We start from the raw sequence: 23,826 nt of genomic DNA on the forward strand, positions 1-23,826 counted from the left end.
TTCCAAATGAGATACCCAATCTTACTTCTTTTTGTGAATTAACCACTTTTAGTACTAACTTAAGCATCAGAGTGTATTAGGTTTGGCACCACATTGATGCAATGAACATTACACAGGTCAATTCATGGAATACCAAGACTAGACCGAATGGAATGGGATTGGAAGTGAAGGTCACAAGGCACATGCAACAGAGTCTAGCACAGACGAGACTCGAGCGCCAACAAAAATAATTATATCTTTGTGAGTATAAGTTGGTAGATATTTTAAGCACTCACACCAACTTGAAATGTGATATTTAAAAAAATAATAATAAAGAAATATTATAAAAATAATAATAATAATTCTGAAAATTGACGAAGCAAAACGAAATGAAATTTAGGCTGAAAACAGTCACCATCTATAATTTCTGGAATTTTCCAGAGGGGTTTGAGAGAAAACGCGGTCGTTTCATAGCGTGATTTGATTTCAGATCCAAGGTCGAGGTTTTGGTGGGTCGAACAAGAACCGAAGATCCGAACAGAGATCACAGCCGAGACTGTAAATTTCATTTTCGAATCGAAACACATCTTTCGGGCCCTTCAATTTGATTTTCTACTCATGGAGGAGTTGAGATCTGCAATGGAGGAACATATGGACCAAATGGCGGATCTGATTCAGAAAATTTCCTCCGAACTCCGATCCGGTATCCGTCCCGCCGTCGATAATTTCGTCGGTTTCTTCCACGCCATTGACTGGAAGGTAAAATTCACTCAAACCCCATCAAGAACCTTTTATGTACTTTTGCTTCTTTTTGCCTCTAATTCGATCCTGTTTCCTGTTCTGTGTTCTGTGAAGTTCGTTCTTAATTTGAATATTGTTTTTATTTTTTGACATTTTGCAGGAACCTTGGTTAATGGGGTTATTGGGTTTTCATGGATTGTTGCTGATAATAACTATCTTTACAAGGAAACGTACTAACTTTCAGATGTTCTTGTTCCTTCTTGCACGTATGATCTTCTCTTCTACTTGCTTTTCTTGTTGAAATGTAATGGCGTTGTTTATGGTTTTGCTATATTGAATTCTTTGATTGCTGTTCATATTGCATCCTGGCAAAGTATTGAGTTCTGGTCTAGCAATGAGGGTTATGAAAACTTTACTAACTCTTGAGCTTAGAGATGAATTCTGAGGTTTGAATAACTTTTTGGAAATTATTTGCTCCATCAAGGTTGCAATTATATAGTTATGTTTGCATACTGTAAATATTGCATCCTCTGTACTGGGCCACTGGCAAAGTAGTGAGTTTTGCTCTAGCCATTTAGGTTATGGAAACATACTACTCTTGAGCTCAAAGATGAACTCTATGGTCTGAATGCAATTTTGGAGTCACTGCTGCAAGGTTGCAATAGAATTCATAGGATTACATTTGCGTGCTTAAGTTGTTGATTGCATTATGCTTGTATGATTTCCAGCCATAAAGCTATTTGGTTTAACCTGGTTCCTTTTATCTGACTATTATAATTAAATAGATCGCTCTTTTAGAATCTCTTTTGGCTTGTTGTAGAAAGTTTGAAGTGTATGATCAAATGTTGGAAAATGTCATATATTTTTTTATTGTACTCGAAATGAATTCCCTTTGTGCACCACAAAAGTTCTTTCATGCTTGTATACTATACATGACTGTGATACATTTCAGATTTACATTTTACATGTTGATGTGTACATCTTTTATGTATGTCAAGGAGAAGACACATTTTTACATTCCACAAAAACCCTTTCATGCTTGTTCACATTCATATTTTGCAAGTTCATATGCACTTTTTCATGTAGGTCTCAACTCCAAATGTTCTTCATTTCAAGGGATAAGGAAATCCATATTTGGAGTACTTACGCACTTGTATTTCTCATACAGTGGCTGGCGTATATTTTGCTGAAAGAATCAATAGAATATTGAGCAAAAACTGGAAGAATTTCGCCACCCAGAACTATTTTGATCCAAATGGAGTTTTCCTATCAGCACTCTGGTCTGGGCCACTGCTTGTAATTTCAATGATAATCCTGGCAAGTGCTTGCTAAAACTGGAATGACTTATTTTCTTTCATTTTTTTGTCGTCGAGTTTTCCGCGTTAAGAACACTTAACTGAACCCTCATTTCTGTATGACAGATAAACACGCTCTTTACGTTATGCTTTCTAGTAGTCAGATGGAAGAGAGCTGAGCTTCGACATCGTGCGAGACTTTCACAGAGTAAAGAAGATTGACCCGAAAAGAGGAGTTTTTAGCTTTGATGTCTTTTGCTGGTAGCTTGTAGCTGTGTATCCTATCCTTCACGGAGATCGTTGGACTGATACGAGTACAATGCAAGGAGTGAGGAGAGGTTTTGGTTACTCTTTTTTTTCTTATTTATTGACTAGAATATCCATAGATATTATTGTGATCAACTTTATACAACATTGGCTCACTTTATGCAGCTTGAATTTCATCAGTGAGTAATATTTTTAGTCATTACTGATTTCATTCGCCGAAGATTCGATATCGTATAAAAGGAAGGGAAAAAAAAAAAGCTTTTCTCCAATCTCTTGAAAATGTAGATGGCATCCTGAAAATATTGATGTTATTACCTATGACAGATTCAAATAATATATGTTGTTACAAGATAGCTCACCTCTGTTTAAACTTGTTTCATTTGGGGTTGGTTCAAAGGAAGCTACAAACGCAATATTATTGCTATAGATTTGGCATGTTGGACTATTATTAGTGTTCAAATTTTTCGTAGTTTTGCCGGATTTTGCATTTTAAAATCCGACATATTATTATCTAAAACTTTAAAACTCGTTAGATCTTTCTACTGAGGAGATAATAGCAGAAATATAGTCTAATCAATTAATAAATTAATATTAACTAGTCATTACTATTGATGTTAACTAATTACAAATATAAGTGGGGTTTTCTAAAATAGCAAAATAAGGGAAATTTTTTATACAATACAGTAAAATTTAATCATCTTCTCTCTTCACCTATGAAATACATATACAGATACGATTACACGATACAGATACGATCGGATATGACAATTCGATATGGATACGTGTAAGGATATGTCATTTTTTTTAATATATATATATTTCTAAAAAATGAGGATACTGAAGATATATTTTTTTTTCTTAAAAAAATCTAGGATATAGATAAATTTAGCATACAAGTTAATAACAATAGCACAAATAGAATATAAACACTGAAATACAATACAAAGAAAAAAACATCTAAGATGTTGAAGTACAATAGATAATAAAATGCAATAGAAAAGTGACTCATATTACAAAGAAGATTAGAGAGAGAAGTATGAAGATAAACGAAGAATTTCTTCATTAAATTGTTGAAGATGAAGATTAGATGATTTTAGAGTTTGGTCTTTTATTTATTTTTTTTCTTTTAGTTTTGGACTCGAGTAGTGAGGTTTTTAAATAAGTTGCCTAGTTTTAGATTGGGAAAGATTAGATGAGTTGCTTGTCTTTTTTTCTTTAAAAAAAGGTACGCGTCGAAATAGATACGTCAAATCGCGTGTCAAATACGTATCTGGGTAGTATTTGGAAATATCGGTATCCATTACGTGTCTGATACAGATTCTTTGCCTTACATGAAGTATTTGTGCTTCATAACTTTGTGCCTAGTTTTAGATTGGGAAAGATTAGATGAGTTACTTGTTTTTTTTCTTTAAGAAAAGGTACACGTGGAAATAGATACGTCAAATCAGATGCATATCTGGGAAGTATCTGAAAATATCGGTATTCATTACTTGTCTGATTCTTTGCCTCACATGAAATATCTGTGCTTCATAGCTCTTCATCATCTTTCCCATTTTTCTTTCCTCTTCTTCTTCCCCTTCTTCTTTCCCAAGTATTGGTGTTATAATTTATTTATCCATGAAGTGAGATGCTAGATTTGAGTTTAGTTGCTTTTAGATAGTTGTGATAGATATTGTTATCAATGTCTATCATAGATAGACGCTGATAAAAGTCTATCAGATGTTGATAGAAGTCTATTGGTGTCTATCAGTGATAGAAACTTGTAAAAATTTATCATTGATAGAGGCTGGTATAAGTCTATCAACGTCAATGATAGTAACTGAAAAAAGTCTATAATTCATACTATAGTGATAGAAACTAATAATAAGTCACTATAACGTCTATCAGTGTTCTCTTTTATCATTTATATAAATAGTATGACATTTTTTTTTATCGGTAAAAGTTTTCCTAAATATATAAACATATTATTTAGACATAATAAATTTTAAATAATACATTTGCATTGAATAATACTTTATTTTACCTTAACTATTTAATAAAAGAAATTTAATATTTATTATTAACATTCTTATTAATTTATATTATTTAACTATTTTTAGTGATTACGTTAAATAATCTTAATAATTTTAATCAATGTTTAACATTTTTAAGTGATTACATATTAGTTAATATAACAATATATTAAATAATATTCAATTTAGTTCATGACTTCATTAATTAATTCCTTGTATTTAATTAAGATTTCATTTGGTAACGATTTTGTTTTTAAAAATTAAGTCTATGAACACCATTTTCACCTCTAAATTAAAACCAATCCAAATTTTGAGAACTAAAAAAAAAGTAGCTCTCTGAAAGTTGTTTTTGTTTTTAGAATTTAACTAAGAATTCAACCATTATAGTTAAAGATACAAATCATTGTAATAAATCTAGATGAAATGGACTTAATTTTCAAAAGAAAAAACAAAAAACCATACCAAACAGAACGTAAATAATTATTGATTTCTATATATGGGTAAAACAAATACATGTATTTAACTTCTAAACATGAATTATCTTGCATATTCAAACGTAGACATTAATTATCTTAGAAATTAAAATCCCAAATATTTATATTTCATCTCACACTTTAATTACAATATGTTTGCTATATATATATATATATATATACTCAAATCTTCAATATTCATATACATGAAACAATATATGCGATCCAAATCCCAAATATTTAATGTGCACAACCATTTCAGTTTTTTTTTTTTCTTTTTTTTTGCATCCCATTTTATAACTTATTAAAAATAGAATTTAAGAATCTATAAATTCATATTGGATGCATGATTGATCAAGAAACAAATCAATTGTTTCTTCTATCTCACATAAATAAACAAATCAATAAAATGATCTGTCTAAATGGGAATGAATAGATATCTTAATCGTTGCATCTTCTTTTTTTTTCTTTTTCTTTTTCTTTTTCTTTACTTTTTTATAAAATATTTAGATGCATCCGACTGCACCTATCTTGACGCATCGTACCAACGTTTGTATAAGAATAAAAATAAAATTAGAGTATGTAATTACAAAAGAAGAGAAACCTACAATAAGAAAGTTTTTTTACCTTTGAAGATGCTTCTATTTCTTTCATGCCAAATATTTAAGCTCTCATAAAATTCTCCCAAATCAAATTTCTTCCATTTTAAAAGGAATCTAGGATCCTCTAGAAGAACCATGTGCTAGTTCAATGAAGAGAAAAGATGGAACCTTCAATAATAATAATAATTATTATTATTATTATTATTATTGCTATTATTATTATTATGGCAATAAAATAAAGGGACAACTCGCATATATGGAAAAACAAGCTAAATTATTTATAAATAATTTGTTTATTTTCACATTATTATTCACACATATTTTCACCTCGGTATCGCTAGTAAACACTAATAAAATAATAAATGTGTATCATTGATTTACATCTAGTGTTAGGGATGTTTATGGATTTGATTGAAAGACTTTTTAGACTTAACTCGATTGTTGAAATTGTAAATTTCTTCAATCCAAATAATCTTTATTAAAAAAATGAACGCGATCTAACTATGAAATATATGGGTTGGGTTAGTTTGGATTACTCGTTTCATTTATTTAAAATTTTGTTCTAAAAAAAAGTAAAATGTAAATACTTAAAAAATTGATTTAATTATTTTTATATATTGAATTAAGATTAACCATGGTTCAATTTGATGACATTAAAAGTTATAACATGAAATTAATACAAGGTGGCAAGATTAGTAAACATGAACTTTTTTTCTTAAACTTATCTACTAAGCCTATGTCTCTATACACTATACTAGGCTAATATGCCAAGATGAACAAAGCTTTAAAACCTAACTAAATATTTAAGAAAAATAAATAAAGGGAAATTAATTCCCAAGAATTTTTTTTTTTTCTTAAAATGATGCTTCTTTGGAAATATACTGATGAAAAAAGCTTTAACTTTTTACAAGAAAACTTATCAAAATGAGACATTTGATCAAATGTGGGTTTATAATCCAAATGAATGGATTTTGAGTATGGGAAAAAGATGGCAATTAATTAAAGTGATTTTTTTTTAAAATCTCTATTTTTTTAGTACAATTTAAATCTTAATTGAATAATGCTTTATTTTAAACAAAATACATACATTTTTTTTCCAACTATTGATAAGTGGAAAATCGAATCTATCAACTTTGAGATAGTAATTAGTGTCATAGCTCTCGTTAGGATGGAAAACACGCACCTGAACTTAAAATAGGTAGGATTAGATGAAAGAGATCATTGGTAATAATGTGAACTTATAAGATGATAGATGAACAGTAATTAATGAGAGGGAGGGAATAATTAGGAAATTGTCAGAAATAGCACGTTGAAGTTTCATCTTACAAAACTAGCACCCTTTTTTATAATTTGTTCAAAAAGTTTTTATCGGTTCATCTCGTGCGAGATCAACCACCAAGATTTGGTAAAAAAAAAAAAATAATAACATTTTCTAACTTATCGATTATTTTCACCCTTTTGGGCCTTTTTCACTACATCTCGGTAAACTAAACATCGAGATTCTACTAATGTTTTCAAATTATGTAATCTACCTAAATCTTATATTTTTCAAATTTTCTCCAAATTTGTTTATCTTTGTTAAATATAACGACTCGAGTTCAGGAGGGATACATGATTGAACAGATATCACATCCGAATAGGAGGGATCCTGAGAACATGAAAATAGAGTTAAGAAAGGCTTAAAAGAATTAAAAGTTACTACCTATACCAACAAGGTCCACTTTCCTTTTCGGTGGCTCAATCATAAGAACTCCAAAGTTATCATGATCTTGCTCTGCTACAACTTTCATTAGGAAATTTCCAACCACCACAAATGAAGAGAACTCCTCTACTTGTTGAGTTCTCATGTAGGCTTCGTGGGGGTCCATGGATTTGACCCTTGGGTCTTATTTGACATTTAAGTCAAATTAAGCCTATTTTCTAATTTTATTCGATCCAACGGTTATGAAGGAAACATGTGGCATGATCGGAATTCGCCGATTTATGTCTTCAACTTTAATTGAGACATATGTCAACTTTAACTAGTCTCAAAATTCAATTATTTGGAATTTTTTTATTAATTTAGTAAATGATGCGATAATTTGCGATTGGTCTAAAATTTCTCATTCAACATATACCAACAATGTGCATCTTCCTTTTCGGTGGCTCAATCATACGGACTCCAAAGTTAAGCATCCTTAGCTTAGAGCTATCCGTTGGGTGGCCTCCTAGGAATTTACCTAGAATGCATGTGAGAGAGAACAAAATATACTAAAAAGACTCGTGTTTGTTCAGGTCACAAGAGAATGTCGATGCCATATTATGAATCCTAGACCTAAGGGGTTACAACTATATTCAATTCTTACTTAATTTTTCAAAGTTTTAGACCAATTTCTATCTCCACAATTATATGAATTTCTAAATTTTTAAATGAATACATCAATTAGATTTTTTTTTAAGATGAATGATTGCATTTTGATTTTTAAATTTTGGAAAAGATTAAATATTGCAAAAAAAGAAAGATAAGTACGATAGAAAAAATAATAAAATCTCGGTATTAATCTGTTCGAGGATTCACTGATCTTAGTGTTAATCTATCCGAGATTAGTACCGAGATTTTATATACTTTTCATATCTTACCTAATTTTTTTTGAAAAATTTAATCTTTCCCAAAATGTATAAATCATAATCAATCACCTGAGATCATCTAAAAAAATCATTTAGATGATTGATAGATTAATTTGAAAATTAGAAATTGGGCTAATTACGTAAGATTTTGACATAATATTTAGTAAAGATAATTGAATTTAGAGAAAATTTAAAAATATATAAGATTTGAGTAGATTACATAATATTTGGAAAAATTCTCACCCAAAATGGCTAAAACAATCCGTGAATTAGAATAAGTTGATTTTTTAATTAAATCTCGGTGATCGATCTCATCCAAGATGGACCGAGAAAGACTGTTTGAATAAATTTTCAAAAATGAAACTAGCTTTGTAAGGCGAAAACTTGTGCTATTTCCAACAATTTTCCAAGAAAGAAAAATTAATTCTCTCCTACTTAGATCCCACGGAAAATTTGAAAACATCTTTTTCTTCGACAATATTATTTTCTCTTTTTTTCTAAATAGAAAGAAGTGACATTTTATTTTTTTTCTAAACAGAAAGAACTTACATCTTATTTTTCTACAATTGAGCTACAATAATAATTTTTTTAACCGAAAAATATTTGTATCATCCAATTCACGTCATATATAAATTGAACCATAAGATTTGACCAAAGTGAACTTAGTTCAATGATAATTTACATGTTTTTCATCTAAAATGTAGGAGGTTGGATCTCCATCCCACATTTGTACTCCAAACCCTAGGGTTTGCAACATTAAACTACAGGGTATTTTCCTCCAATATCCTACATTATTATTATTATTATTATTATTATTATTATTATTATTATTATTATTATTATTATTATTATTATACACTTTAATATATATATATATATATATATAATTGAGGTCTCCAATAGTATTTTTCAGATTGATTGAATAGTTGACCCAACCGCTTCTTAGAAATGTCCAAAATCATACAATAAAGATGTAGAATACAATTATGAAGAAAAATTATCAAAGAACGACAGTTAAGACATCAATTATCATTTTAAAGGTCGATGGTTCACCCAGAAAAATAAAAATGATCTATACTTCTAAAACATCAATTACTAAAAACTAAATTTTTTTTTTTCTGAAATAGTTTCCAATGGGATATCACTATTGACAAATCTTCCCAACAACTATCAAACCCTAACCTAAAAAGTTAAAGCCAATATATAAACAAATACAAGCAGTTATGATCCCCATATAAGAGGCTCAAGAGAGCTTACCACAAAAGTTGATCAAACGTCTTTCTTCTTTCCAACATCCAAAATTTACTAAAGGAAAAGCTACGTGCGAGGAATGAAGCCTGGTCCGAGATCGTTTATTTTCGTTCAATCAACACGAAAAAACTTTTCAAAGATGAAAACGAAGAAGGAAGAAGACGACGACGAAAACTTTCAGTTTAAGTAAAAAAAAAACATGGAATAACAATCTTCAAGATCGTAAAGAAGAAAGCAACAAAGAAAACTTGAAAAAAAAAAAAAAAAAGACATTTGACATGTAGTTTTCTTCAACTTTCAAAAGGATTGAAAAAGAAAAGAAGTTGAAAGAAGAAACAAAGATTTCGGAACAAACTCCATTCCAAACACCCCTTTTCCTATCTCTTTTCTTTCTCATTGCAAGACTCAACAAGAAGAGGAAAGATGTGACAACTTTGTCCTTCTTTAAAAAGGAAGACAAAAAACATTCATCTTCTCTCATATGATCAAAATTTGAGCTTCAGAGAGAGAAATTAAGAGAAGGCAGCCATGAGGAAGGGAAAAAAAAAGTGGAAGAAAGAAGAGATTATTGATACATTATTATCTCATGGTGGGAAACATATGATGACAGACAGGTCATGGAAAGCATAAAAAAAGAACGATAATAATAATAATAATAATGAAAAGGGGAATTGGTGGTTTTTGGAGTCATCACCTTGTCTTGTTCTAAACCATTTTATATGCTGTGTGGTAACAATTCTATTAACTTGTAATTTTACTTTTTAAGTTTTGTCATGGCTTCTCTCTAGCTTGCTTTTAAAAGAATTTAAGCACTGAAAATCAAGAAAGAGAAGAGATGGCCTAAAGGACAAGTTTAGGAATGGGAAAAGAAGAGGGACATGGGCCTCCACTACCACAGCTTTGTACTATATCCCATTATTATACATTTGAACCACATTTTCTAACAAAAACAAACTAAGAAAAGAAATTATATGTGGCCGACATGTATATTTGGTAGTTGGCTATACTTCTTCCTCTGAGGTCAAAGGTTCAAATCTCTTTTAGTTCGTTATATTAAAAGACATTGAATCCAAACTACCGTATCTCTTTAACACAATAAGGGATAGAAGGATTTGAACTATATACCTCATCAGCAAATTCATATGTTAATTAAGTTATGCTTGCTTTGACAAGCAAAGTTATGTTTTATCATGTTTCATTTCATTAATATGATTCTCACTTTCGTAAATGTTGATTATGAAGATGTGGTTTGATTTTTTAGTGTACATTATTTATCGATAATGAAAAGAATCAATTACCAATTATGTTAGATGACAATACGTCGATGTGAAATTTATTCCTCCTAATATAAAATGAAATTGGGATGAAAACAAATTTATCTTTGTTTTCTTTTAGAGAGTTATATAGATGTGGAAAAATGTGAGTAAAACAACCAAATAATTTGAAGATTATAAGTTCGTAATTAACTTGTTAGAATCCAACTCACTCTCCATTATAATAGGAATCAACCCCATTAGCTTTTCTTTTCCCTTTTTTTCTCTATTTGATTTGATCAGATGCATTAATGCTGGTATGATATTAGTGTAATCCCACTCTTTTTTTCTCTGTTTGAGTTGTACCATAATGATAAATTGAAAGATTTGAATCTCTAGTCTCTTAATTGATGGTAGTATATGTCTTATCCAAATGGAATCATAGATTATTTTGGACTCCAAAATTCGACCTAAGCCTAACAGAAGTGATTTTTATTCTCTGGAGTCAACCTGAGTGTTGGTATCATGAAAAAAATGTAAAGTAAAACTGTATCCGTGATGACACAATACAAACTTACCATCCTTCAACCTAATACTACAGTGAAACCTACCAAGTTTACCAAGCAAAGAAAAGACGTGTTCTATTTGAAAATGTATGCCCATACAAACTTAACTGAGGAGATATTCCTGTGAAAGGAAACTTTACTTTCAGTAAAATAAGAATAAGAAGGTTTGAACTACGGACCTCATGATCACTTGTTCAAAGTTCCAAATTACAACTATAAATCATATCAACAAGTCTTATTTGCTGACCAAATGCATCAATTTCATTCACTCACTAAAAAAATCTCTTTCAATCTGTCATTCCATTATCATTCCTATTCAAGTCCCATACGACGAGATAATTCAATTCTGACCAATTAATCTGAATAAAAAGTGGGTTTTCCTTCCTTTTTCACAAATCACTTTTATAACTTTTTCCCTATAAAATGACCCCACAACCACAATGCATCCGTCATCTTTGTTTCTTCTTTTTCTTACTTTTACTTTTTTTTCAATTCTTTTCTTTTCCTATTTTTCTCTCTTTCAACTGTGTCGCACATTTCCCCTTCATTTCAGTTTCATTTCCATGCAAATCTTGCAGAAAAGAGAAACAAAAGGAAAATATATATGAGCTAAAAGACTAAACAGGCGATCACTTTTGACCACTCACCAGTCTTGTCATCTATTGATCCAACGGTTGACAATCACATGTTGGAAGATCAATGGTCATCGCCAAGCAGTTCTCATGCGGGGTCCCATCCACATGGAACTGAGTCTACGAGGACATGCATGTCGTCTATGATAGGCTCCCCTGTGAAATGGCATCAACATGGGTTCATGATTAATTTTAACAATCTATAAAGAATCGGTTCAGAAAAAGTTTTACCATATCTTCCCCACCAAGAAGCCAACTCCATTGAGAATACTACAGAACCTTGGAACAAACAAACCGAGAGAAAGAAAGAGAGGATAGTGCAACAGAATCCCAAGAGCATTGTACTAAAAGATGCCTGTTGTATGAACGGATGGTGATACAACCAAGATAATAAAGATCCCAAAGAGTTCACAATTTCATACAGATGTTTTCAATGGCCGAAAGAGTCTAGCAAAGGAAAAAGTTGATAATAATACAAAGTATATATGTATGAGGGGGTTGGGGAAGCTGGATCAGCATACCTTTTAACAGGTATTCCTTCCCGTTATTTTTTCACTAAAGCGAAACAAATGCCATAAATACTATTTCTATTTCCCCCCCTTATTCCAATGGACTGAATCCGAATTCATGGGGTCAAATTCCATGATGGCTGCAAATTGCACCATCAGGGCAAGTATCTACACTGTCAACTACTTTTAAAAATCAAAAGGAGTTTAGGACTGAGGATGTACAGTGAGCTCGTTTTGTACACTTACATATACAGCACTGAATTGAAAGGGAGAACCAAGAACCTAAATTGCTACCTGACTAACCCAATTTAATAGCAATTTCAAGATGGGTTCTTCACAATCTTAACATTGCTGTAGAAACGCTTCAGGTCCTTTATAGCCTTCTCCTCAATTTGAATCGAACGAATTGAAGATGGTGCGTCAACTTCAGGTTTGAACCAGCGGTTTATTCCGCTGGAATCTGATGGAGAGCCTTGACCAGAAGTAATTGAAAAGCCAGCTGTTCTCACCTTTGGACTATTCGATAGTACCTGTTGTTTTCCTTTCTGCAAAGATAAGAAAAACAAATAGCAGAGTCAGATTCCTGCTTGAAAAAATTACGAATTGAATGAAAAGCTGCCATACCTGCTGCATCTGGATGTCCCTGAGAGATGGCCGAGAAGGGGGAGGAGTGCCGGATGCAGACCAGGGAGGAGTGTTTCTTTCTCCATCAGTTACTTGAAAGGCTTGAGCTGGGACCACAGGTATTGGCTTGGAAGACAGAAATGAAGCTAACCGGATTTTCCCTTCGCTTTTACAATCCAAGAGATCAGCCTGATCTTTGCTCTCTTTCATCTGCTTCCCTATGGTTTTACGCTGCTCATCCTGAATTTCACGCAGTGTTGTAGATCCCTTGGCAACCTTAGCCCCACCCCAGGCTGGACCTTCTACTTTAGGCAGTGGTGGGGGTGCAGGTGTGGCTACATCTTTGTTCATATCATCAAGAGCGCCACTCAAGAACATCGACAGCCCACCCTTCCTATTCTTCTTCTTCTTCATAGCTGTTGGATATGAATTTCTATCCTTCGACAAGTCTGCATCTTTCAACAAACTTGAATTGCTTTTCTTCGAAATACAAGGGGATGACTCAAGAGTATTCGTATTGTAAGCTGTTTCTTTGAAGATGGCGTTGTCTCCCTGTTGGATATAATCAATCAATTGTAAATCAATGTAAGAAGAAATGAAAATTGTAAGGAGGTAAACACAATGCAGAAATCTAGTTGAAACTCAAATGTGAAAAAGGTAAGACTGGAGCACCTTAAGAGCCAGGTAAAAAACAAATGGAAGAACACGATCATTACTAAAAATTAGGACAACGTAGCATCCAAGCAAATGGTTGTTATAAGTACAAGTACTACATTTTGTTTTTTATGGGACAAAAACTCCCTTAAGAGTCGAGACAAATAACATATTCAAGTCAAGTAATTATTTCAAAAAGTTCATTTTAGCTTTTTGACCTATTTAACAACTATTAAAGTAATTCTTACCTCAACCTATACAATAACATCACAAGTCTTCAAAATAAATCAACAAAAAATCAGAAACTTATTGCCAAAGCCCTTTCCTTCGCTTTCCTACCTTTTAGGGCTTGAAGCCCCCCAAAAATGAAAAACAAACAAATAAAAATTCAAGCCTAACCTTATTCTTGGAAACTGAAGGCATTTCAGCGTCACGGAACTCTTCCATACAATCTGGTTCTACAGCAGATTTGGTAAAACCAGCTGAAGTTTCCAAGGGTTCTGGTTTGCATTTGTTGTTCCTCCTATGTTTTTTTGATGCCACGGTGTTTTTATTTCCTTTGTCATCTGGAGCAATTGAAGATGGTTTTGCCAGTAGGTTATCCACAGGAATACCAAGATCCAGAAGTGAACTTTCAAGGGCAGACTTTGTTTGGAGCTTTGCAATTTGTTGTTCATCAAGGAGATATCCACAGGACTGTTTTGATTCGAGCATCTCAATTTGCTGCAACTTTTTCCGCAATGCACGGATTTGTTTGGAAATGGCTTCATTTTGATAATCTTTCTGGAAAAAAGAATCTGATCTTTGTTCCATTTCTTTTGTCGTGTTACTCATCAAACGATTCCCTCGGGACCTTAAAATCTCATTCTCACTATCCTCCTCTTCACTGTTAATAATGACAGGCAAAGTAGCAGTTGCAGTTGGGAGACGACGATAGCTCCATGGCTCAGATGACTTTAGGTCTAACAACTTCTCAAGCTTAGCCATAACATCTGGAGAAGCATTTGCAATAGCTTGTGATGCCACTGTAAAAATATAGTCAAGGTTCCGAATAGCTATGTCCTGGAACCAATTAGCAAACTAAATATTAGTTCCACGATATGCTATAAGTTCATTACATTTGGTCAAATTTGACAATAAAAAGTAAAACCAATGGAAAGGAACAATCCTATTAAAATTAAGGTTAAATTACAAATTTGGTCATAGTGGTTTGTACTTAGAGTTGGTTATAATTTGGTTCATCTGGTTTCAGTAGAGATGGTTATAATTTGGTTCATCTGGTTTCAGAGTTTCAATTTGGTCCCTATGATTTTGGCTTAGTTTTAAGTTAGGTTCTCAAAGATTCAATTTGACCCTTATGTTTTGATTGAAATCTTGCAAATCTTCCCTAGACCGTCTTTTACCTGCCCGTAAATCAACTCATTTTCTCCTACTTTACTCAAACCTAAAACCTAAAAGAAAATGTGAACTCATGCCCAAGAAACAGAAAACATGTCATGATTTCAATGTGATAATGACTAAGCAATAGTCCGGAATGCTTGTAAGATTTGACGAACATAGGAACTATATTGAAAGTAACCTCAGACCAAAGGACCAAATTTGTAATTTAATCTAAAATTAACAATATATCTAAACCAAGTGGTTGAGCTTTAAAACACCTAGCTGTGGTCAGAACCATATAGCCGAGATGGTAACTTTTCTAGAATACCAAAATACTATCAACTTAAAAGCCTCCCACAACAATCAAAACAACTCAAACTGACCTAAAAAAGATTTTAAGGGAAAGAGAAACAATAAATTTTCAAACAAGATGGCAACAATTACTTGTTTTTATACTATGACCAAATCAAGAACAATATCATAGTGAAGAACATGAAGATACCACGTGAAACTTTCTAATTCGCAGAAGGTGGCAGAAAAGTACACCAAAAATTGTTATTATAGTAAGATCTATGAAGCAGTCATCTAGAAGTGAAGCAGAAGTATTCCAAATAAAAGTTACTCTTTCAGTATCTATGTCTTCATATTACATACCTCACAGTGCTTTCTCAAATCATGAGCCTCGAGTGAATCTGCAATTTCAAGCAGTTGAATAGCATTCCGTGGTTCCACTAAACTCTCTGCAGCCACTTTTTCGCAGAGACTTTTCAAGCTAGGTACACAACGCAGTTCAGTGGCAACTTTTGGGGAAGTAGATGAATGAATAGCAGAATCAATATCATGAAACATCAAATCTTCATGAAACTCATCTAGTTCATCTGTACCATTGGAAACATGATTCTTTGAAATCTTGTTCCCGTTGAAATGATAAGCAGGATGATAGAGAGAACCAACAATCAGTAAATGTGTTTCACCAACTGACACTGACGTAGCCCTCTTTATCCCATGCAAACGTGTTGCAACTGGTGGCTTATACTTGCCATTCTTCCCATCGCACATGAATACATCACCAATAGATGTAACAGCAGCAATCCAGTATTTTCCTGCCGAAATGCTGACAACATCTCTTCCACAAAGTGAATATAGCTACATGAAAGGGAAAACAGAGATCACACATCAATAAGTAACTAACAAGTTGTGCACAAGAAAAGAAAGAAAACCAAGAGATCAAACTTGTTGGCATCTAAGATCAGCATCCGAGGAATCCCAATAGAATACAGCACCATCATCGGTGAGAGCCATGCTATGAACCATCCCCGCAGCAATGTTAACCACATGAAGCCGTTTCATTCTATGAAACTTTAGTGGGGTGTTCCCACTTTTCTTCAAATTTCTGGCAATTACAACACGCCTCGGAGTAACAAGCCTATGTCCCCAAGTGTAAACCTGCAACAACGTAGTTAGAGTCCTCTCTCTAACTAGAGCAGCTAAAACAACTGAAGATATCAACATATAATTCATCTTCTGTTACAGAATAAAAGATGTATGCGCATACTCAAGTTAATTTACTTTTAGATAAATTTTATAAGCTCGACAAATCTAAAAATTACCTCTCCATCAACCCCTAAACATATTGTGTGAAATTTAGCTGCAGCCACTCGAGCAAAGACCTTTCCCTTCAAGTATTCAACCACTCTAGGAGTGTAATTAGAAGCTGAGTTAGAGGTGCCATAACCGAGTTGACCTTCCCTATTGCAGCCCCACGTAAAAATTTCACCAGACTCAGAAACCACAGCAGTGTGTTTGTTTGCGGCAGCAACATCAACAATTTTAGACCTCAGAGAACTAACTCTGCGAGGTGTGGGTTGGGTATCAACAGAAGTGTAACCAAGTTGACCCTCTGGTGATCATGATTGGGAAACTCAGTACCTCCAAAATCAGTAGTACAATGGGCATGGAAAGCAAAAGCAATGTGTTCCAATATTTCATTTGTTACATGGAACTTTTAGAGGAATGAATAATGAGCTCCAGTCACCGTCCAATATTTTTAACATACTTCCCTTAAAAATTTTTGTATATATAAGCTTAACAGCATCCAGAATACTTTACCTCTATTAGATCCCCAGGTGAATACTTCACCACCCTCTGTGGCAATAACCGTGTGATGTTTGGCAGCAGCAATTGCTCTTACACGGCGGGAACCTAAACCAAAAATCACCTGCCGGGGGGTGATAACCGCAGCTTGACCACTGTTATGAATGCAAAATGTATCTAATGAAAATATGTGGGAAAACTAAGGCTGGAAAGAACATCCAGCCTTGTTTCTTGTTTTAAAAAAAAAGAAGAAGAAGAAGAAGAAGAAGAAGAAGAAGAAAGAAAAAAAGAATGTTTAGCCAATTGTAACAGTGACAATAGCACATTAAGTCCAGGATCATTGACTGCCAATAGTATCTCCCATTTGACTGCCAAGGTCTCTTTAAGTCCAGGATCATTGAACTGATAAATCAATAAAGAATGCACCGCACTCCTACTGCTGACCACTCTATATTATACAATTTAGCACAAGCATTCAAATAGATGACTAAATTAAATTTAATTGTAGGTGTATGCAAGTCTACTTCCATATTTATTAGAACACTTAACAAATTGTCAATAATGAAATAGGCAAACAAGAAGTACTAAAATACATCATATGCAATTGAACAAAGAGGACTCAAACCTGTGAATATCGAAGTCAGGGTGTCCAAGCCTGCCTCCCCTTCCAAAACCCCAGGTATAGACTTGTCCATGGGCACTTACAGCTACACTATGAAACTTGGAAGCAGAAACCAACTTGATAAAAGAACCATGAAGAGAATCTATTTTACATGGAAGCTTTTGGATGTGCTCGTTGCCAGTACCAAGTTGGTAGTTTGTGCCACTACCCCAACTAAATAACTCTGTGGCAACTGAAGTGAAAATGAATGTGTTGAGTGGAGTCTAATGATCAGCGTGACAAGTAAATATAAAATGGAAGGCCAAGAAGGCACCTGAGGTAGGTTCCCCTCCCACAGCCTGCAATACAGGTCCAGATAGAAGATCTATTGGTGTTCTACACTTGGAGTCCTCCAGCGTGATAGAGGCACCACACTGGAGAAGGATACATGCCACTGCAAGATGACCAAAATGTAAAGCTCTGTGAAGACTGCTCCATCCAGATTCACCATCCTGAAACAAATTATTGATGGTCATCGGTATCCTTCTGAAATTGGAAATTTAAGAAACCAGAAAAAGCTAAAGAAAGCTTCAAAAGTATACCCTCACTGTAAGGTACAACTCATGTGGAATAAGGTCGAAGAAACAGAGCAAACCCTACCTACGAACCATAAGATTGCCCAAAGACTCTAACCAGTTGTTTGTAAAGACATAGGATCGAGTACGAACTATTTTCACGCAGGAAGTTAACCAGACATGTACTATCTTCTATCTCATACCTCAAATTTTCCTAGTGGCCAAATTCCCAGGTAAACTTGATATTAAAAAAGACCTGTCATACTTCATCTGAGGCCAACTCAAAATAATTAAGAACATTACTCGGATTTCTTGGGAGTCCAAAAAATTCAATTGGCTTTTATAACGTGCAAATGAATGTATCTTAGGCATTGCTGCAGGGACTTTGGCCAGAAAGGAGCAACGGGGTGATTGTGATAAATTCAGGAATATGAAAGTTCTTCCAGAAACAGTCAATCTGATTATTCTTCTTTGTGTTCCCTTCCTCCTCAATGTATAATTATTCCCACGTTAAAATATTTAACTCAAGTCCAAATGCTTCCGTAAAGTCCTATTAAGGGTCAACAAGGCAACTTTTTACTTCTAGAATTAACGTGTTTCTTTCTTATATTTTGCATTTCTTTCCATGAAAGTTGGTTTCTCATTTAAAATATATATATATAATTTATTAAAGAAAAAAAAAACCATAAAAAAAGGCTTTAATAATAAAATGGTTGTACTGACAAAAAAAATACCTAAAGAAAATGCTATATGAGCTAATGAAATAATAAAGTCCCACGAGTCTCTAAGGTTTCTTTCATATCTTAAAAGATCCTCAGATTTCTTTTCAACAACTACATTACCCCAAGTACATTATTCAACGAAATAGTTTGATCACTGATCTAGGATCTCCCATAAGCATGAAAATTGAAATCTTCAATACTTTCTGAATCAATAGCTAACTCATTATTGATATCAAATGGTTATAATAAGAACAAAGTAAAATGACTCCCTTTTGAAGCATACGAAACTAACCTCAAACTGTTGATTTTTTAGTTATTACTGTAAAGCCACATTCATCCTTCTCTAACTCCACTATGAAGGTCATCCTTCAAAAAAAAACCAGTCAATTTATTTCACACCAAACCTCCCAAATGACTCTTTGATGGCATCTACACATAACAATTTGGCTTCATTTTTTAGCTGTATTCTTTTGTTCCTTCTTGAATTAAGAGATGCTCCCTTAATCGTAGCAAGTAAATCACTTGATTCATCTATCTCCTCCTCAAGTAGGCAATAATCATATCAAGTAAAGCAGAAACATCATTTATCTCCTCCTCCAGTAGATTCTTGTAAAAATCTTCCAAGGCCGAGTTTTCCCATCCCAGGGACCACCTCGAAAGATACAAAACTTGTAAAGACAATTTGATTACCTACTCAGACATCATCTCAAAAAGAACCTCCTTCCATTTTCAACCGACCAATAATCTTTTCTGTTGGCCACAATATTTTGATATATCTCACCATGTACTTTCTTTGATTTGTAAACTAGTTACGTACATCCTTGCCATGTATACTAGTCACCTTGTGCCCTCAAGTTTTCTTTCTCAAGCTACCATTTCCAAATCCACCACACTCCAATGGCTTACAGACACTCTCGCACCCTACTAACTATTATATTTTTCCTTTTGCCTTGGCCTTCCAAAAGAAGGTCTTCATTTTTCTCTTATTCTCTTTTGTACTTCTAGGCATGAGAAATAATGACCTAGAATACAAAGGGTAATACATTTCGAGAAATAATGATTTGACATGACATACATTACTTTCATATCTACTACTAGGCAAGAACTAAGAATTGGATCCATAACTTTTCAACCATTTTCTGAAGTCTTTGATTAGAAGCCACTGAGAACAAGTTCTCTAATTCTCAAAGTTAAAAGACATGGATATCACATGACAAAAGTCATGGCGCTAACCTAGCTGTTGGGTCCAACATCACCCAATCTTAGCTGGAATTTGCTTTCTTAAGAACAGAGTAATGTACACTTTATCCACAGCAGCATTGTATGAACTAAGAAGTTAAGACCGATCCTATATCTAAGGACAGGATGTTTTCCATTTGACACACTCCATGAACTGCCACTCAAAATTTGTGTAATCTTTAAAGAGGGACCTACAAAAAAGAACGACCCAAACAACCAGCATAAAAATAAATAATAATAATAAATAAAAAAGAAAGAAATTGTTCCCATTGTGTTCTCTCTCTCTCTCTCCTAGTCCTTTTCCTTAAAAATTTAAAAAAATTTAAAAAAAATAAAAAGAGAGAGAAAGAGATGAAAGTGTATTGAAGACCAAGAATGTACAACTTAAGGGCAGGGGTCGAGCTTCCCAAAGAAGGCTACTTTAAATAAAAATTATTCCAATTGTTCAAAAGCAACAAGATCGGATACTTAAAAAAGAAAATGTTATAGCGAAGGCACCATCAAGAGGTGTGAAGCTGTAAATTTACAGAGTATTGAGCTAAAGAGCCTTTTGTTCCTTTCTAAACAACAAACCCAGAGGAACAATCTCGAGTCAAAACCCCAAAGTTGCTCCATTGTTAGAAAATCAGAAAGAAAAAGGGTAAGTACAATAAATGTTGGCAAGATCATTTAAAACAAGGCATCGGAATGAGCCTCACTCCAAGACCACTCCGACACCTCTAAAATTCTCATATTTCTTTCAAGCGATAAAAATTGAAGAATGTCGCATGCCAAAGACCCACACCCTGTTACAAAAATGCAAGTTAACAAGTTCCTCCTCCATTATGTCACTACTTCTTACTAGGATTACAGGACATCCAATAACCTACCACAAAAAGTAAGTGTATGCATATCATAAAGAAATAGAGGTTAAAAAATAGCACAGGTCCTGAAATTTCCAAGAAAATAATTTATAAGTTTAACTAATAAAAGGTCGAAGTCGTAATGTGTCCGTAATGTGTCCGTAGTTTCGAGAGTAAAGTTCAGTCCAAAAGACTTGACTAAACAGTATAAGTTTACTTTTTCCATTTCTTTTAGACACAGATTATGACAAGAGTTAATTAGGGACAGGGTGGAAATGGACCTTGATAATAAGAAAACACTGATATTTTCTTCTTTTTTTTAATGAAAAACCCAACTTTCATTGAGAAAAAATGGAAAAGAAAATGGAGGAATGAGAGATCCCACAAAAGGGAGCTAAACTAATAATTAACTGGACGCTCAACCCAAATGTGACATAAAGAACGTCAACCAACATACCCTAGCATCAGGATCAGCACCAGCTGCCAGAAGCCGCCTTACAATAGGAATATGATTTCTCCAGGTTGCAATATGAAGAGGAGTCAGACCAAATGTGTTTCTTCCATTGATGTTCCCCCCATTCCTCTTCAGCATTGCCAGTGCTGAATCCACATCTGCCAATGACCCTTCATGAACTATAAGCCATAGATCTTTCTGGGAACTCATTGATGAAGATTTGCGAAATGAAGTTTGTACATTTTGCTTCTGTCCTTGTGGTGAAACTAGCACATCCATTTTTTAAGATGTGCAGTAGCCTAATTTACTTTCTACTATAAAATTTTAGAAGATGGAGAACAAAACATAAGTTCTCCTCAACTCTTTAAACATCTATGGCAGCTGCTATTTAAGAATGAGTTGTTAGCCGTGAATAAAATTAAGCCATCAATCGACAGAAGTCTGGTAAGAAGAAAGTCCTCGTCAACCAACTTATCTTCTACTTGAAAAGGCTTCCCTTCATCAGTCCATGTCATATTAAATATCCCAGACTAAAATCAACCTACAAGGTAATAGAGTATTCCTTCAATGAATTAAAAACATCATTCCATCATCATCTTGATAATTACTGAGACCACACAATGTAGAAGCCACTCAGGAAACCAATCACTTGGGACGACGAGAAAATCCGCGTGCAAGCAAGTGAAGCAGAACCCTGTATTTCCATATTGTCCATCAGAATGGTTAGCTTCCTAAAAATAAAGTAAGAAAAAACTTGTAGATGAACTGTATCAATGGTGACTAAGGTTGGCTTATACGTAAAATAGAATGAGCTGCCAAGAGAAAAAAAGCAGCACAGCACAACAATTTTCACCTTAACTAAGGAAATCAAATCAAATTATCAATCATGGCAAGAAATAAGAACATGTCGTCAGCCTCATGAAAGCAGTTCACGCCTATCTACAGACTATAGTACAGACTACTAATTATGGAACTTCCTGAATTATAATAAGCCATTGAAAAAGAAGAATATAAATGAAGAAAGCGTCTCAAGAGGCGTTTTCTCTTTTATTTCCTTCCAAAAGAAAATGTACCAAGGGCCAACTGATGGTATACAAATGCAGAGAAAAATAACTCAGAGAGCAAGCATAGTACATTTTTGTCGCTAAACTAAGCATCAGAAAAATCAATAATGCATATATATTCAAAGTCGTACAACCGTTCTACTGATATTCCTAATCTTGTTTATTCTTCAAAACATGATCTAAACGATATTTATAAAAATAATAATAAAAAAAACATAAAATAAAAGCTTTTGAAAATTACATTAAGTGATTAAGAAAAAAGGACGACTAGAGACTCCCATTCAGAGTTCCCCAGTGGATTCTCATCCGTCGATACAGATGCTTATTTGCAAGCATTCCTACAGAAATCCCCCAAGATCACAGAAGATGCAAACCAATAAAACATCAATAACAGTTGTCAAACAATCAGAAACGGATCCCATCTCCTTGCAATGGAACCGGGTCAAGTAAAAATAGAATTTTCCCTAAAAACAAATCGACCCCAGAAAAGAAAATGCCAACTTTCTCCAAAACACGCAACAAGTAAAGACTAAAAAGCTGAAAGCAATCACGACTACTTTATCAAAAAAAAAATCACACCAAGCACCAAAAAATGCTTCTGAAAAACAGCTCGAGATCCTGAAAACAGACCAAATCCTGGTATCCCGGTTCCCTTCCATTCCCACCAGAGGAAACTCTAATTACAGGATCCAAATATGATATACGACAATTGAAATGAAAAGGGGAGGTGAAAACAACAAAGAAGATCAAAAGAAAAGGAAATCACCTCGCGTAGTTCGATAAAAACCTTGGAAAGATGGGAGAATACAAGAATAAGCTTCAAAATTGTAGGAATATGAAGTAGTGAATGAAATATATTTGAGAGAGGAAACGGATGTGAAAGAATATACCTGGAATCAAAAGCGCACACACTGTGAGAGATGAAGATGAGAGAGAGAAGAAGAAGAAGAAGAGAGAGAGAGAGAGTTTCCATTAGAAGCCGAAGCTGAGTTTCTCAGACTGGGAAGGGCGGTTTGGGAATTTATGGTGATTGACGGAAATGCCCCTCGACATTAGAGAAAATGACTTGCGTTAGATAATGGTTTGTGTCGTCGGGGAATTGTGATGTCACGTGCCCACGATCTCTCCGGGTGTTTCTCGTCTTGACACGTGGATGCTTGGTAGCCTGACACCTCACCGTCATTCGGTAGTATCACAATTCACAGAGCCAAACACAAAATTACTTTTTCAAAATTATAAAATGGGGAAGAAAATCATAAACACAAAATTTGCTGAACAATGTGAGGTGTAATTACAATTTTACCCCTAACTGCAGGATGTAATTACCATTTTACCCATCGATATTTTTATTTATTATTATCATTATTTTATTTTTTGAAAGCATCGATAT

At 33.7% G+C, this 23,826-nt stretch overlaps 2 protein-coding genes and 1 long non-coding RNA gene across 6 annotated transcripts; 1 reads left to right on the forward strand and 2 right to left on the reverse strand.

Moving 5' to 3' along the window:
- The first annotated feature begins 257 nt into the window (after positions 1-257).
- LOC120087863 (Tmem18) lies at positions 258-2,493 on the forward strand. Its single transcript, XM_039044828.2, has 4 exons — positions 258-738; positions 881-986; positions 1,889-2,037; positions 2,142-2,493. Exons 1-4 carry the CDS (start codon positions 598-600, stop codon positions 2,235-2,237), a joined length of 492 nt encoding a protein of 163 aa, XP_038900756.1. The 5' UTR covers positions 258-597; the 3' UTR covers positions 2,238-2,493.
- Positions 2,379-10,020, reverse strand: LOC150033330 (uncharacterized). Its single transcript, XR_016523742.1, has 2 exons — positions 6,457-10,020; positions 2,379-5,537 (listed from the first exon to the last, which is right to left on the reverse strand). It is a non-coding gene; the product is annotated as an uncharacterized LOC150033330 (long non-coding RNA).
- Positions 10,021-12,017: 1,997 nt separating this feature from the next.
- On the reverse strand, positions 12,018-23,504 carry LOC120088274 (ankyrin repeat family protein / regulator of chromosome condensation (RCC1) family protein). Of its 4 annotated transcripts, XM_090306026.1 has the most exons (12): positions 23,327-23,345; positions 23,203-23,223; positions 21,376-22,066; positions 17,875-18,052; positions 17,565-17,793; positions 16,955-17,094; positions 16,456-16,745; positions 16,079-16,291; positions 15,500-15,991; positions 13,865-14,527; positions 12,812-13,363; positions 12,018-12,732 (listed from the first exon to the last, which is right to left on the reverse strand). In XM_090306026.1, exons 3-12 carry the CDS (start codon positions 21,649-21,651, stop codon positions 12,508-12,510), a joined length of 3,258 nt encoding a protein of 1,085 aa, XP_090162152.1. In that variant the 5' UTR covers positions 21,652-22,066; positions 23,203-23,223; positions 23,327-23,345; the 3' UTR covers positions 12,018-12,507. The 4 variants fall into 4 exon arrangements, with proteins under 4 accessions (XP_090162152.1, XP_038901387.2, XP_090162153.1 ...); XM_039045459.2 differs by lacking the exon at positions 23,203-23,223 and having other exon boundaries at positions 23,327-23,504; XM_090306027.1 differs by lacking the exon at positions 23,203-23,223 and having other exon boundaries at positions 21,376-22,103; positions 23,327-23,393.
- Positions 23,505-23,826: the final 322 nt, after the last annotated feature.

Source organism: Benincasa hispida, chromosome 10 (genome assembly GCF_027475165.1).
Source record: "Benincasa hispida cultivar pf3 chromosome 10, pf3_genome.v1.1, whole genome shotgun sequence".
Taxonomy (NCBI): Eukaryota; Viridiplantae; Streptophyta; class Magnoliopsida; order Cucurbitales; family Cucurbitaceae; genus Benincasa; species Benincasa hispida.

What these genes read in the sequence shown, in the direction of transcription:
- LOC120088274 (XM_039045459.2), bottom strand. Translation starts at nt 21,651, where the DNA reads ATGGATGTGCTAGTTTCACCACAAGGACAGAAGCAAAATGTACAAACT. An exon ending in CCTGACTTCGATATTCACAG is followed by an intron (nt 17,095 to 17,564) that starts GTTTGAGTCCTC and finishes CATTCATAACAG; the next exon opens with TGGTCAAGCTGCGGTTATCA. An exon ending in CTGATCTTAGATGCCAACAA is followed by an intron (nt 15,992 to 16,078) that starts GTTTGATCTCTT and finishes CCTTTCATGTAG; the next exon opens with CTATATTCACTTTGTGGAAG.
- LOC120087863 (XM_039044828.2), top strand. Translation starts at nt 598, where the DNA reads ATGGAGGAGTTGAGATCTGCAATGGAGGAACATATGGACCAAATGGCG. An exon ending in TCCACGCCATTGACTGGAAG is followed by an intron (nt 739 to 880) that starts GTAAAATTCACT and finishes GACATTTTGCAG; the next exon opens with GAACCTTGGTTAATGGGGTT. An exon ending in TAATTTCAATGATAATCCTG is followed by an intron (nt 2,038 to 2,141) that starts GCAAGTGCTTGC and finishes TCTGTATGACAG; the next exon opens with ATAAACACGCTCTTTACGTT.